This window comes from Salvelinus alpinus, chromosome 31, assembly GCF_045679555.1.
Source record: "Salvelinus alpinus chromosome 31, SLU_Salpinus.1, whole genome shotgun sequence".
NCBI lineage: Eukaryota > Metazoa > Chordata > Actinopteri > Salmoniformes > Salmonidae > Salvelinus > Salvelinus alpinus.
The window spans coordinates 21,177,356-21,194,017 of NC_092116.1; the positions used below are offsets into that span (position 1 = coordinate 21,177,356).

At 44.0% G+C, this 16,662-nt stretch overlaps 1 protein-coding gene across 1 annotated transcript; it reads left to right on the top strand.

Moving 5' to 3' along the window:
• The first annotated feature begins 458 nt into the window (after positions 1-458).
• LOC139561409 (uncharacterized) lies at positions 459-11,352 on the top strand. The gene is made up of 7 exons (XM_071378473.1): positions 459-1,135; positions 1,693-1,814; positions 5,461-6,939; positions 7,059-7,295; positions 7,414-7,638; positions 7,809-7,875; positions 7,971-11,352. Exons 1-7 carry the CDS (start codon positions 964-966, stop codon positions 9,113-9,115), a joined length of 3,447 nt encoding a protein of 1,148 aa, XP_071234574.1. The 5' UTR covers positions 459-963; the 3' UTR covers positions 9,116-11,352.
• Positions 11,353-16,662: the final 5,310 nt, after the last annotated feature.

Here is a 16,662-nt window from a genome sequence, read left to right on the forward strand (position 1 = left end):
TAGTCAAAATGCCTAATATAAGGCCTACAGTCCGTGCTCCAAAATACTGGAAAAAGTGTGATTCATTAGGTTACATAATCACCACATTAGCCCCATGCGGCTATGAAAATAAATTATGCAATTATATGGCCATTAGATAACACGCAGAATGGCATATTTATGAAGTGGAATAAGCCTAAATCATATATACTTTCTATTTTGCAGCTCAATCGGTTATTCTATCGAATGTTCTTCTGTCTTTATAGCATCATTCTCACATAAGTCATTTGCTGAAGGCCCAAGCCTATAATACGATATCTACTGGTATAACGTCGTTATCGAATGCCGTTGTAAAACGAGCTCTAGACTTTTATTTTGGAAATTAAACCGGAAGTTGCAAAGCAACTCTAACGCCGAGAGTTGCTTGAGTGGCTAGCTAACTTCGACTAGCTACTTTCGTGGCATCTGTCCTTTGCAGATGCCACATTCCTGACTATAAAAAATATCTGTAACCGAGTAAAGGGAGATGTAAAGTAAGAATTTAAATTGTAAATGTTAATTCTTAGTCGTAACATATGGTTTGTACGTTTACGGATCTAATTTAAGGGTTACGTTTCATGTTTCACCCATGGCGACCTAACAATTTACGTATGGACAATCAACTTGCACCGGCTGAAAATACGCATACCTGGGCGCCCGGGACATATTAATCGAATCCTCTCAATAGTGCTGCACGTCCACAGAAATTGCTTTGGGGATGGTCTGGACGGACTTAATCTGAACCAATAATAGACGTCTATTTGTCGGCCAACTCAAGGCCAGGGCGGACCATATCTAAAATTCATCAAGTAAATCTGATTTTTTTAAATAGGAATCGGTGCGTGCATGGGGATATGTTGGCAGCAGTGTAGTCTATATTCTACTCGATCGACTAACTTGCTCTTTCTATTAGGGTCAACGACAAGTAATAGGCTACTTTAAAATATGGACGTTTTCAAATACCCTGTTTTCTTCGAGTGCCAGACTCTGGACCCATCACAGAAAAATAAGATTAAAAAGTACTTTGGAATTAAACGTAAATCCTGTGGCGGAGATTGTGGACCAGTAGAATCAGTTGGTGACAAAGTCTACAAGATCGCATTTATTGACCAGACAGGTATGAAAATGTTTAGGCTAAGTGATTGAATATGGAGTGTCTTTCCACCATGTAACCTAGTCTTGCCAAAGTCGTTTCATAACTGAAAGTTTGTTTTTCAATATCAATATCCGCTTATGCAGACAGGCGCAAATGCATTACTTTGGCTTTTCATTATATTGATTCATTCTGCAGTACTTTGTCAATCTAAAAAAGAAGAAACTTGTTGTTTTAATAACTTTTAAGATTCATTAAGAACTTTATAGATGTACATACAGTATATTACTTAATAGATTATAGCACAACTCCGCTAGCCTATGTAGCCAATGCCTTTAACTCCAAGTCCTGGACTAAATGCTAAATGCTTACTTTTATATATTTTTTATTTAACCTTTATTTAACTAGGCAAGTCAGTTAAGAACAAATTCTTCAGTTAAGAACAAATTCTTATTTACAATGACAGCCTACACTACACTTACTAAATAGTAAAACGTGTTGTTATTATTGTTGTTGGTATTGTTATTACTACTACTACTACATGACAACAACAACTCATTATGATGCTGTAACTCTTCCAGTCCAGAAGAGGGTACTTCAGAAAGCTCATCATGTGTTGGAGGTGCCTGGAGGACCTCTCTCCCTCACTCTGAGAGACAGCCTGGAGACTCCACCCACAACAACCTCCCCAGTCAGCAGTCAGGTGAGGCCAGACTATACAGACACACCTATACAGTGAGTCACATATCACCATGACCACAATGCACTGTTGTTGTATTTGCACTGCTTGCCCACACTTGGATGTTTGCCAGTTTGTGAGGTATAAATGTGTGGTTTTGTAATATTGAGGGAAGACTCATTTTAACTAAATAAAACCATGTTAAAGTAAACTGAAAAATACCAACCTAGTCGTTAAAATGTAGAATCATCAGATATCCCAGAATCAGCTGGACGGATGACCTTTTTAATAATATATCCATAAAACCTACTTAAGTAGAAAAGTAATAAAGTATTGTAATCATTATCACAGTGTAATGACCCTGCATTTACTTACTTGTAAGTAATTGCAGGTGTCCCCATGGAAAGAGGTCTGGGAATATGGCTGAATATAAACAGTGTAGTTATTCCCTCCGTTATTCCCTCCGCAATCAAACAAGCGAAATGCCGGTACAGGGACAAAGTGGAGTCGCAATTCAACGGCTCAGACACGAGACGTATGTGGCAGCGTCTACAGGAAATCACGGACTACAAAAAGAACACCAATGTCACGCTTCCAGACAAACTAAACACCTACTTTGCCCGATTTGAGGATAATACAGTGCCACCGTCGCAGCCCGCTAACAAGAACTGCGCCCCCATCCTTCTCCGTGGCTGACGTGAGTAAAATCATTTAAATGTGTTAACCCTCGCAAGGCTGCTGGCCCAGACGGCATCCCTAGCCCCGTCCTCAGAGTGTCAACAGTGGGTGTAGCTGGTGCATGGAAGTCAGGCGCAGGAGAGCAGAGATGAGTGGACAAAGCACTTTACTAAGGCAATCATAATACAGAACGCAACCGCGTCACAAAACAAATGCCCAAAAAACAAGTGAGGCAGCACAAAGTACAAAACCCAAGTACAATGTACCGGCTGCCACAAAGCACGGGTATAAAACAAAACCTGGCGCAAACCAGCCGGAAGTGTGCCAACCTTGACAATTAACAATACCCCACACAGACATGGAGGGAACAGAGGGCTAACTACACATAGTAATTAGTAGGAGATGCAAACCAGGTGTGCAGGAAGACAAGACAAAACAAATGGAAAATGAAAGGTGGATCGGCGATGGCTAGAAGACTGGTGAAGTCGACCGCCGAAAGCCGCCCGAACAAGGAGAGGAACCGACATCGGCGGAAGTCGTGACACAGAGCATGTGCAGACCGAGCTGGCTGGTGTGTTTACGGACATATTCAATCGTTTCCTATCCCAGTCTGCTGTCCCCACATGCTTCAAGATGGCCACCATTGTTCCTGTACCCAAGAAAGCAAAGACTACCGCCCCGTAGCATTCACTTCTGTCATCATGAAGTGCTTTGAGAGACTAGTCAAGGATCATATCACCTCCACCTTACCGGCCACCCTAGACCCACTTCAGTTTGTATACCACCCTAACATGTCCACAGATGATGCTATCGCCATCACACTGCCCTATCCCATCTGGACAAGAGGAATACCTATGTAAGAATGCTGTTCATTGACTACAGCTCAGCATTCAACACCATAGTACCCTCCAAGCTCATCATCAAGCTGGGCCTCAACCCCGTCCTGTGCAATTGGGTCCTGGACTTTCTGACGGGCTGCCCCCAGGTGGTGAAGGTAGGAAACAACATCTCCACCTCACTGACCCTCAACACTGGGGCCCCACAAGGGTGCATTTTCAGCCCCCTCCTGTACTCCCTGTTCACCCACGACTGCGTGGCCATGCATGCCTCCAACTCAATCATCAAGTGTGCAGACGACACAACAGTAGTGGGCTTGATTACCAACAACGACGAGACAGCCTACAGGGAGGAGGTGAGTGCACTCTGAGTGTGGTGTTAGGAAAACAACCTCTCACTCAACGTCAACAAAACAAAGGAGATGATTGTGGACCCACACAGGAAACAGCAGAGGGAGCACCCCCTTATCCACGTCGAAGGGACAGCAGTGGAAAACGTGTAAAGTTTTAAGTTCCTCTGCGTACACATCACTGAAACACTGAAATGGTCCACCCACACAGACAGTGTGGTGAAGAAGGCGCAACAGCACCTCTTCAACCTCAGGAGGCTGAAGACATTTGTCTTATCACCCAAAACCCTGACTAACTTTTACAGATCCACAATCGAGAGCATCCTGTCGGGCTGTATCACAGCCTGGTACGGCAACCGCTCCGCCTGTCACGCCCTGATCTGTTTCACCTGTCCTTGCGCTTGTCTCCACCCCCCTTCAGGTGTCACCCATCTTCCCCATTATCCCCTGGGTACTTATACCTGTGTTATCTGTTTGTCTGGTGCCAGTTCGTCTTGTTTGTTCAAGTCCACCAGAGTTTTGTCTCTGCTCCTGCTTTTTCCCAGTCTCTCTTTTTCTCGCCCTCCTGGTTTTGCCCTTGCTTCTCCTGACCCTGAGCCTGCCTGTCGTACCGTACCTTTGCCCCACTACTTTGGATTATCGACCCCTGCCTGCTTTGACCTGTCTTTTGCCTGCCCCTGTTGCTGTAATAAACATTGTTACTTCAACACAGTCTGTATTTGGGTCTTACCTGATACCGCCCTCAACCTCATGGCTCTCCAGAGGGTGGTGCGGTCTGCACAACGCATCACCAGGGGCAAACTACCTGCCCTCCAGGACAGCAACAGCACCCGATGTCACAGGAAGGCAAAAAAGATAATCAAAGACAATAACCACCCGAGCCACTGTGTCACGCTCTGACCTTAGATATCTCTGTTTTCTTTATATTTTGGTTAGGTCAGGGTGTGACGAGGGTGGGTATGCAAGTTTTTGTATTATCTAGGGTTTTTGTATGTCTAGGGGTTTTGTAGGTCTAGGTATTTGTTTGTCTATGGTGGCCTGATATGGTTCCCAATCAGAGGCAGCTGTTTATCGTTGTCTCTGATTGGGGATCATATTTAGGTAGCCATTTCCCTTTTGTGTTCGTGGGTACTTGTCTATGTGTAGTTGCCTGTCAGCACTCATTTGTATAGCTTCACGGTTCGTTTTGTTATTTTGTTAGTTTTGTTCAGTGTTTCATTCTTATAATAAAGAATGTACGCATACCACGCTGCGCCTTGGTCTCCTCCTTTTGACGGCAGTGACACACTGCCTGTTCACACCGCTACCATCCAGAAGGCGAAGTCAGTACAGGTGCATCAAAGCTTGGGCCGAAAGACTGAAGAACAGCTTCTATCTCAAGGCCATCAGACTGCTAAACAGCAATCACTAACTCAGAGAGGCTACATGGAGACCCAGTCACTGACCACTTTAACAAATGGATCACTAGTCAGTTTAAACAATGCCACTTTGAGTAATGCCACTTTAATAATGTTTACATATCTTACATTACTCATATCATAAGTATATACTGTATTTTATTCCATCTATTGCACCTTGACTATGCTGCTCAGCCATCGCTCATCCATATATTTATGTACATATTCTCATTCGCACCTTTTAGATTTGTGTGTATTAGGTAGTTGTTGGGGAATTGTTAGATTACTTGTTAGATATTACTGCACTGTCGGAAGAAGTAGCACAAGCATTTCGCTACACTCGCATTACCATCTGCTAACCATGTGTATGTGACCAATAACATTTTATTTGATTGTTTTCCAAATCTAGAGTCACCACTCCCTCCCGGTCGAGACATCTCCACCTGGTGGTCGAGAACATGTACTCCATCGTCTGAGCACAGGGAAGCAGGGGAAGATCAGCACCACCTGTCATCTGGGACAGGTCCAGCTCCGTCTTCTAGGCGAAGTGATAGAGAAGGATCTAGGTGAGGTTGTTCCAGGGGTGAGGGTGACACGCGGTGACTCAGCTCAGCTGGTGCTGCACGGCTATGCAAATGAAGTCCAGACAGCCAGACAGTTGGTTACAGATAAAATCTCTCTGGTGCTGGAGCGTGTGGTGCCTGAGGTGTCCCTCCACCTCCTGTCCTTCCTGAGGGAGGAGTATGGGAGGCCTGGGAACCTGAGCAGTCTGCTGGGGTTGGGACTCCATGTGGAGGTAGAGCTGGGGGACACAGAGCTCCGTCTGTTCTCCCTCTCCTCTGGGGAATTGGACCAGGCTGAGAAAGATCTACTGGGGGAGTTTGGGGAGGAGAAGATTGACGTGCCCAAAGGTGCCCTCTCGGCTGAACTGAAGTCTAAGCTTGAGACGAAGGTGAAGGAGATGAACCAGAGCAGACGCAGGGTGGTAGGCAGGTACGGTCCTGGGTGTAGAGTGCAGCTGCTGGGCCACGTGAAGGAGGTTCAGGAGCTGAGGGAGGAGATTGGGGCCTTTCTGATGGACAGGTCCAGTGTGAGAGTCGTGAGACACCATCAACAGATTCAGGATGGCGTAGTCAGCGAAGCAGGCACCGGATCAATACGGGAGGAGACGGTCGCAGCCACCAGCTATCGCCTCCGGCTGGGGCTGCAGGTAGTTGTTTGTCAGGGTGACATCACCAAGGAACGGGCGGACGCCCTGGTGAATGCAGCCAATGAGGACCTGGATCATGCTGTGGGCGTGGCTGCAGCTCTGAGCCGAGCGGGGGGGCCTGAGGTACAGCGGGCCAGCAGGGATCTGGTTAGGCAGATAGGGAGAGTACCCACAGGTACAGTGGTAGAGACTACAGGAGGGAATCTGCCTTGTAAGATGCTGCTGCACGCAGTGGGACCAGTAGGGGGCAGCGTAGGTGGGAATGAGCGCCCTCTGCTGGAGAAGACAGTGAAGGCAGCCCTGGATCTGGCAGAGACCCTGGAGCTCCAGACCTTGGCCATGCCCTGCATCAGCTCAGGGCTATTCGGTGTTCCTCTGAAGGTGTGCTCTGAGGCCATAGTCTCTGCTGTGAGGGACTTTGGGAGGAAACAGCACATCCTTACCAAGGTCACTCTGATTGATGTGAGTGGAGAGGCAGTGAGAGCCATGCAGGAGGCCTGTGATAGGCTGTTACAGGGGAAGAGGGAGTGTCCTGGGTGGGAGGTAGAGTCCAGCACCACCACTACCACTACACATGCTCCTCAGAGAGACACCACTGCTGCCTCCGCCAGGGGACCAGCTGCTCCAGAGGTCTGTGTCCAGGTGGAGATCATCCAGGGAACCATAGAGAAGCAGCAGGTGAGAGAGGGACACACTGACATGGCCAAGGCCTTTATTCAACAATAATCTGTGAATTAGGTTGATTTCCTACTGACTCAATGTTCTCTTTCTTTTTCTCTTTCCATCTCTCTCTGAAGGTGGATGCCCTGGTGTCCCCCATGGTTGGTAGCGACCCTCTCTCCTCCCGTGTTGGTAATGCCTTGTCGTTGGTAGCTGGACCGGCACTGATGACAGCGTTTCTGAGGGAATCAGGGGGACGGACTGCACCTGGTGACAACGTCCTGGTGGAGGGACTGTCTGGTCTCAGCTCTGGCCGTGTCTTCTTCCTCAGATGTGCACGCTGGGACAACAACCCCCAAGGACCAGCAGTACAGGTGTGTATGTGTGTGTGTGTGTGTGTGTGTGTGTGTGTGTGTGTGTGTGTGTGTGTGTGTGTGTGTGTGTGGTGACCTTTGAACCTCCATTAACCCTTGACCTCTGGTCCTCTCTCAGGCTCTGAGGCAGGGTGTGAGGAAAATCCTGACGTCTTGTGAGAAACGGGGCTTCCGTTCTGTTGCCTTCCCTGTAGTTGGAACTGGTGTGGTTCTCCAGTTCCCTGACAACGTGGTAACACAGGTTCTGCTAGAAGAGATCCGTAGGTATGAGCAGAACCGAGCGAGCAGAACCCCCTTCCTTGTCCGCATCATTGTCCATCCAAATGACAGAGATTCTACCAAGGTGAGCAGAGACTTTTGAAGAAGGTCTCACTCAGTGCGTTGGGAAAAAATCCTTTAACTTCAATGTTTCAGCCATTTTATAATACTGTCATACATCCATAATTACAGATTCTTTCAATAATAACAGTTACAGTCCTTCATTGCAGTTGTATTGTTTGTTCTAATCTACAGGCTTTTCAGACTGCCCAGAATGCTTTGCATCTCAGAGGGTTTGTATTAGGCAGTCGACCAGAGCAAGGTGAGTTACAACACTTCACCCCCACCTTTAAATCAAATACATTATTAGTATATGATTGATCCATTTCAAGTTCTAATTATGAACCCTCCCTATAGACATCAGGATTGTGCTGCTGGGGAAAACCGGAGGAGGTAAAAGCAGTGCTGGAAACACCATCTTCGGACAAGATGATGTGTTCCTCTCAGACAGTTCCTCCACCTCCTCAACACAGATATGTGAAGCTCATACCAAGAACATCAAAGGGAGAAACATCACCCTGATTGACACACCTGGATTATTTGACACTGACATCCCTGAAGAGGAGCTGAAACCTAAAATAGTTAAATGCATAACAGAGTGTGCTCCAGGACCACATGCCTTTCTCATCGTGCTGAAAGTGGAACGGTACACAGTCCACGAGAACGAAGCCGTAGCGAAAATCGAGACATATTTTTCACCAGAGGCCTTCAAATATGCCACAGTCCTCTTCACACATGGTGACCAGCTCAATGGTTTGACCATTGAGAAGTTTGTCCAACAGAATGCTGAACTGAACAAGCTTGTGGAGAAATGTGGAGGCCGATGTCACGTGATCGACAACAAATACTGGAACACCAATCAGCAGGGTCGGTACAACAACCAGTACCAAGTAGCAGAGTTACTCAACACCATAGAGAAGATGGTGAGAGATAACGGAGGAGGGTTCTACACCAACGAGATGCTCCAAGAGGCAGAGAGATTAATACAAGCAGAGATAGAGAGTCTTAGGAAGGAGTTAAAAGGCCAGATGTCAGAGGAAGAGATGAGAAAACAAGCCAAGGAAAGAGCGAGGAGGAAACTCCTGATCAAATTGTCGGGGATAGCAACAGGTGCAGTGGTAGGAGCTCTACTTGGGGTAACACTGGTAATAATGATTCCACTCACACTCGCTACACAACCATTGATCAATTTAATCAAAAGTCATATAGCAGCTTCAATGACAATAGGGCCAGCATCCGTGGCAGAGGTAGCAGGACCAGTACTTACAGTAGAGTCAGGGGTGGGAGTAGGTGCAGGGGTAGGCATAGCTGCAGGAGTTGTCGTTGGGATGGCCGCAACAGCAGGAGCAGTAGGAGGAGGGATAGTAGGAGCTACTGCAGCAGAGGAGGCAGAGACAGTACAGGAGGCAGCAGAGAAAGCAGCCAATGCTGTCTACCATGAAGCTAAGGGTATTTATGACCAAGCAGGACACCTTTGGAAAGGTTATAGTAACTTTAAGTAGATGAGATATACCTGAAACCATTGAGTGATGGCAACGTGTGTTTCTGACTAATAACTATGTGGACACCAGTCAGTTCTATACCACTGTAGAATAGCTGCTTGTCCAAAATATGTAGCTGCTTGTCCAAATGTTTAAAAAAAAGTATTTTGCATATATTTTTCATTTTTATAGTTTTGTAAAAATCAAGGGATATTTATTGCAAATAGTACTGTGTCAGTTATGAAAATGTGTCAGCTGGTTATTGACATGCAAAAGTCGGATTTTATAGTTCGAAGAATATAATTGAATTTAATGGGATGTTTTTTCCATGTCGGATCGTGTTCGCATATGAAGTGGCTATATGTTGGGAGTAAAAGTGAAAATTTCAAACAATACCTATAGAGTTCTATGGTTAGAACCTTAGAGTTGTCTTAGAAATCAAAACGTATATGGGCTGCATGATGCGACTATAGGCAATTGATGATTTGAGAAAGTCGCAAAAAAACTTAGCGCTTTGTTCCTTGCCTGATCACATTTTCTCCCATCAGACTAATCTCAGTTTAATCTTGTCTTTACCCAAATGTAAAATGACTTTAGATTTAGAATAGCCCTTTATCAATTGGGCAGGAACAGCAACAGGGGCAGGGGGAAATAAATGTAATCTGTATGCACTCGAATAGCGAATAGGGGCCACTTCCCGCTATTCCGGTTATTTCACTCCGCACAACAACCACTGTTAGAGGGGCATGCATCCTCTTGCTGCGCGACAGGTGATATTCTGCCCAAACTCTGACTACTATGGGCTCTCCAACCCTTTTCCTACAGCTACCCAGTGCTTCATTTGGGGAACCAAGCTAAATCTGTTTAGAACATTGATAGTAACATGTTTTAACAACGAAATATATTTAATTAAACTGTTTACAGCCCCTCTCTGCGCGCTCAAGAACGGAATGATGGAGAGAGGGGAAGAGACGGAAACGCACGGTGGTGGGATATTCTGTTGCTAATCGTAATGCGTAAGCCTATTAATTATGAAGAAAGAAAAAAAACGATTACTAGGATATACAAAAGCCTTTACACATTCCCTTTAATTGTTGGATAACTCTGAATTCGAATAGGATAGACCAATTATGTACCAAAGACATCTTATAACGGTTTTAAAATGTTATTCTGCCATGCATAATGTGGTAGGCTATGTATAACGACAAAATCATTATTTTAATTCAGTTTTTTTTTCAGGCTTGGGCTCAGATATAGGCTTATATGTATGCATAAGGTTCTTTTTAATTATCACCACCTTAGATAGCGCTGTCCATTTCATTGTGTTAGGCTTTGAAACAACATCCATGTTTTCCATTCAGTTTGAACCTGTCGTTGAACTTCTTTCTTCAAAGTCATCAATCACAGTGAGATGAGTTTTAAAACCACATACTCTTTTGATGATGTGTTTGGTGTGATTTTTTAAATTGTATTTGATGTCAGAGTGATTAGAGGAACAGTAGAGCATCTGATGATTGTTAGCGAGTTGGGTACTACCAACGCATTTCCAGAGTGCATAAAAGGATATTACAATGACTCAAAGGTCACATGGAATTTTACTGCGGTCATGACTCGTGATATGGTAACATGGTCACTTCAACATTCCTAGAAGATGATTATGATTAAACTGCATAGTATTTATTTCTGGGCCATGACCATCCATAGGCTTATGGTTTAAACAGCTGGAGCAGAGACACAGGGGTTTTATACTCTTTGACTTCATTGTAATGATTATTACACCAAAGCAAATCAAATATGACCCATTCATTGGACACAGAGAGTAAATGTTCTGAACATTTAATTTAATTTGCAGTAATGTATTTTCTGTAGAACATGCATATTTCAATTAGATATATTGATTGTTTGAACTGAAACGATGTCATGTTCTGAATGTGAGAGCTTCTGCAAATAATGCCAGTTCATGTCATCTATATTTTGAATTTTGAGCTTTGAAAATACTAAAAGGGGGAAAAAATGTGCTTATAACCAACTGGATAGCAGTGAGTGAGTGAGTGTGTGTATATATATAAGCAACATGGTCTCATTACAATATGTCAAAATAGTAACAGTTAACAGTTGTAGTCACATTGTGGTATCACCTATGCTTAATGTACATGTAAGTCACAAGGGACAGAATTTAGGGTTGTTTAGTCATTGATTTTATATTTTAAAAAGTGAAATATTACAAAATTATTTAGAAATAAAAAATATTGCACAAACATTGATTTCCTTAAAATGTTCTTGACCTTCTCTCAATATTTTCTAAACATGACTATTTGTAGTAATTATTAAAAACGGGAAACATGCATATTAACCCCTATTTGTAGTAATTATTAAAAACGGGAAACATGCATATTAACCATAAATATAATCAGAACAACAGTTTTCAGCTGTGCTATCATAATTGCAAAAGGGTTTTCTAATGATCAATTAGTCTTTTAAAATGATAAACTTGGATTAGCTAACACAACATGCCATTGGAACACAGGAGTGATGGTTGCTGATAATGGGCCTCTGTAGGCCTATGTACAAATTCCATAAAGCGACAATAGTCATGTACAACATTAACAATGTCTACACTGTATTTCTGATCAATTTGATGTTATTTTAATGGACAAAAAATAGCTTTTCTTTCAAAAACCAGGACATTTCTAAGTGACCCCAAACTTTTGAACGGTAGTGTATATGAAACTGAATGCCTAGAATCAGACATATATTTGAAATTCATCAGGATGGTACGTTCCAGGGGCCTCATTTATCAATCATGTGTACACTTTAAAAAGAAAAGGTTCCTGGAGTATCCTTTAGGGGTTCTTCAAATAATTCCTTTTAATGGATCCTCGAAGAACCCATAAGCCGAAATCTGTATGTAAACCATGCATGGGATCATTTCCACCTAAAGTGTGAGATTTATCGATATGAACGTTTGCTTGAGAGTGTGCGTAAATGTCCGCATAATCACAGTGCCAAGTGGTGGAATGTTAGATGCACTATTGTAAAGTGGTTGTTCCACTGGATATCATATAAGGTGAATGCACCAATTTGTAAGTCGCTCTGGATAAGAGCGTCTGCTAAATGACTTAAATGTAATGTAAATGAATAGGAAACAGCTTGTCAAGTGTAGAATGGGGAAAATATACACTGAGTGTACAAAACATTAGGAACACCTTCCTAATATTGAGTTGCATCCCCTTTTGCCCTCAGAACAGTCTTAATTGGTCGGGGCATGGACTCTACAAGGTGTCCCAAGCGTTCCACAGGGATGGTGGCCTATGTTGATTCCAATGTTTAACACAGTTGTGTCAAAAGGGTTGAATGTCCTTTGGGTGGTGGACCATTGTTGATACAAACGCAGTGGCAACCCACAGTGTCGATTTTAGCTTGTAAATCTTGGTGGTCCAAAAAAAAGTGTCATGCATGCCAGCAAAGCCACAACACTAAACAATACCTTAATTGCACTATAACGGTGACAAACGGTGCCCACAAACTGTTAGGGCCTACAAAAAGCTGTCCCAACAGCAGAGTCCCATCAGCAGTCTCAACACCTTACCACTGCTACACCTGGCTATCAGCGGAGGCTTGTATATCAGCGAAACAGTTCATTCAGCCTCATTTACTGCCTTTAAAAAAACAAAGCTGATATGGCTGACTTGCTAAACAAATGTGGTTTCTACAGACAGTTGAGATGTACAAACTGTGGCATAAGGGGACAACAAGCGGATAAGAGGCAATCCATATTTTCGATTAAGACATTAATGAGCGAGCGTTAGTCAATATAACTATTTGTTTAGCACTTTTGAAATGTACAGCGACAGAATTCAGAACATGTGCCATTCTTACAGTGTTCTCCCTGTACACCAAGTTAGAACCGTAGGATAATTAAAGGGGGCATAAAGCAGACAATGAAAACTCTCACAATATTCGATGATTACATTTCTCTAAAACAGGTTATAGGCTACAGTAGAACAGTCAGAACAGTAGGCAAAATGAAGAGGGGTAAATAGACTAAATTATTAGGATGAGGCACATGGGCTACTAACATTGTACTACACACCATAAAATTAGTATTACTTTCTTAGCTACAGTATACATATCTCCCTGGCATATTACATCATTTATGAAGCAGCATACAAAAAAATGTTGGACTCACATTGTTGTGCTCGGCTCACTTGAACAGAAAGGTGGCACAGCAGACCTCCGAGTAAACAGTTGTTTTGAGCGTGGCACAAGACATGCTTCATTGACAGCATGAAACTTGGAAAAGAGCCCCTTACTCCCAGATTTGGGACCACACAGCCACTGTCACTGATTCCTTCCAAACCACTCATTGAATTTGCGATTTCCAACTTGTTGTGTAATGTTTATGTCCAATGGCCGATGAGCACCGATATGTTTTATCTATAATTTCTGTTCATTATTTCTCTTCAAATGACAAGGATTAAAAAGTATTTGCCAGTAGATTGTCGACTTGATTCATGATGATGACTGCTAGCTAAGATTGTAAAAGTATGATGTTGACATGATCAGTCCAATCAAAGCTACTGTACATATAACGTGATTTGACGTCATTTTATCTGTGACCAATTACCTTGAGCCTTGGATGGGCACATCTATGGCAGCAGCCAAAGGGCTAGAATTTTCAATGTCTCTTCTTACACTTGGCAGTGACGTAAAGTCCCCATAATTGATAGAACACTGAGCCAATCACAGCGCAATGCTCCCTATTTTCTGCTGGCATGCCCAACCACCACAGAAAGCACTGAGCTAGGCTACAACACCTGCATTTTGGAGCTGCCTTACTCAAGAAAACCGATTTATTAACTCAATGATATACACTGCTCAAAAAAATAAAGGGAACACTTAAACAACACAATGTAACTCCAAGTCAATCACACTTCTGTGAAATCAAACTGTCCACTTAGGAAGCAACACTGATTGACAATAAATGTCACATGCTGTTGTGCAAATGGAATAGACAAAAGGTGGAAATTATAGGCAATTAGCAAGACACCCCCAATAAAGGAGTGGTTCTGCAGGTGGTGACCACAGACCACTTCTCAGTTCCTATGCTTCCTGGCTGATGTTTTGGTCACTTTTGAATGCTGGCGGTGCTTTCACTCTAGTGGTAGCATGAGACGGAGTCTACAACCCACACAAGTGGCTCAGGTAGTGCAGCTCATCCAGGATGGCACATCAATGCGAGCTGTGGCAAGAAGGTTTGCTGTGTCTGTCAGCGTAGTGTCCAGAGCATGGAGGCGCAACCAGGAGACAGGCCAGTACATCAGGAGACATGGAGGAGGCCGTAGGAGGGCAACAACCCAGCAGCAGGACCGCTACCTCCGCCTTTGTGCAAGGAGGAACACTGCCAGAGCGCTGCAAAATGACCTTGTCTCAGGATGGTAAGTTGGTGGTTGAAGATATCCCTCTAGTGGTGTGGGGGCTGTGCTTTGGCAAAGTGGGTGGGGTTATATCATTCTTGTTTGGCCCTGTCCGGGGGTGTCATCGGATGGGGCCACAGTGTCTCTTGACCCCTCCTGTCTCAGCCTCCAGTATTTATGCTGCAGTAGTTTATGTGTCTGGGGGCTAGGGTCAGTTTGTTATATCTGGAGTACTTCTCCTGTCTTATCCGGTGTCCTGTGTGAATTTAAGTATGCTCTCTCTACTTCTCTCTTTCTTTCTCTCTCTCGGAGGACCTGAGCCCTAGGACCATGCCTCAGGACTACCTGGCATGATGACTCCTTGCTGTCCCCAGTCCACCTGGCCGTGCTGCTGCTCCAGTTTCAACTGTTCTGCCTGCGGCTATGGAACCCTGACCTGTTCACCGGATGTGCTACCTGTCCCAGACCTGCTGTTTTCAACTCTCTAGAGACCGCAGGAGCGGTAGAGATACTCTTAATGATCGGCTATGAAAAGCCAACTGACATTTACTCCTGAGGTGCTGACTTGCTGCACCCTCGACAACTACTGTGATTATTATTATTTGACCATACTGGTCATTTATGAACATTTGAACATCTTGGCCATGTTCTGTTATAATCTCCACCCGGCACAGCCAGAAGAGGACTCCCCTCATAGCCTGGTTCCTCTCTGGGTTTCTTCCTAGGTTTTGGCCTTTCTAGGGAGTTTTTCCTAGCCACCGTGCTTCTACACCTGCATTGCTTGCTGTTTGAGGTTTTAGGCTGGGTTTCTGTACAGCACTTTGAGATATCAGCTGATGTACGAAGGGCTATATAAATACATTTGATTTGATTTGTTTCACCGCGTGGCACCGCTTGCTAGTGAACACGGGGCATAAGGCTGGTGATCTGAGCTATCATATTGGCCAGCGGTAGGCCTATAGGTGAACTTGATTGGCTCTCTGGGCTTGCTTTCTACATTCAGACACATGAAAAGGTAAAAAATGGGAACACTCTGCCTTCCCGGCGCTAGGGCTGCTGAATCAAGTGCACCTAATGCCAACACTGTGAAACGAATAAAAACATAGCAACGCAAGGCTTTATTGTAGTTTTTGTAACATAAATGTTAGGTGATCAACTAGGAACGCCTTGGAGATCGACCGGTTGGTGACCACTGCTTTAGATGTTTGGGGCTGCTGGTGAACCATGATGTGCAGGCAATCAAAGGGACATTGGACTATCACACTTGCCTAGTGTCCCCTGTGCTCAGAGTAGAAGTTGGAGTCACCAGTAGTACCAGGACCACCTTCAGTTGCAAAACGTTCTTGAATGTCGCAGATAGAAATTCCATGAAAAGAGCCTGCAATATGCTTTATGAATGTAAAATGCGGCAATGCACGAAATAAATAAAAAAACATAGCTCCGGTATTATAGGTGATAGAATCACAACGTTTTCCCAGAGGAAAAGAGGGAGACTTGGCTAGTTCTTTGGCTGTAGAACCTGGCTATGAAAAGCAGTGGGGAAAGTGCAAAGGTTGTTAGAGACTACAAATTCAAAATTGTTTCTACACTCAATGGAGAGAAACATAGCTAGACTGTTGTTTTACTATTAAACTTAATGCTACTATTATTTTTTATTTGGTAAAGCGGCTTGTGTTTCTTAACCAGGCTGCTGTTGACTGGTTAGCTACGGGGAAGCAAGAGAGTCGCCTTCGCGCTGTGTATAATCAGAGGCCTGTCTGCTCACTCTCATCACTTGCTCCCCCGCAGCTCACCAGCTGATGTAAGTAGGCTGTGTGTGCCGGGTGTGGCGCGTTCTTCCCACTGCTGAACAGTGCACATCTGAGCTTTTAATTTGAATTATGCTTATCACTGAAAAGCTCTCAATCTCTCCAAAAACTATTGTCCAGTCCACTCAGTAGTTAGGTTTTAGTCACAGAGATAATTTTGTTTCCTCCAGTTTCAGTCAACTGAATGGTAAATTCATTTTAGTTTAGTTATAGGTTATTATGGGTATATTAATGCTGTTATAGTCTTGTCAATTGGCACAAAAAAATAGGTGTTTAGCGTTTTTGAAATGAACACTGCCCATGGACCTGGGCATAGCCATATGACACACCATCATCCTGGGCA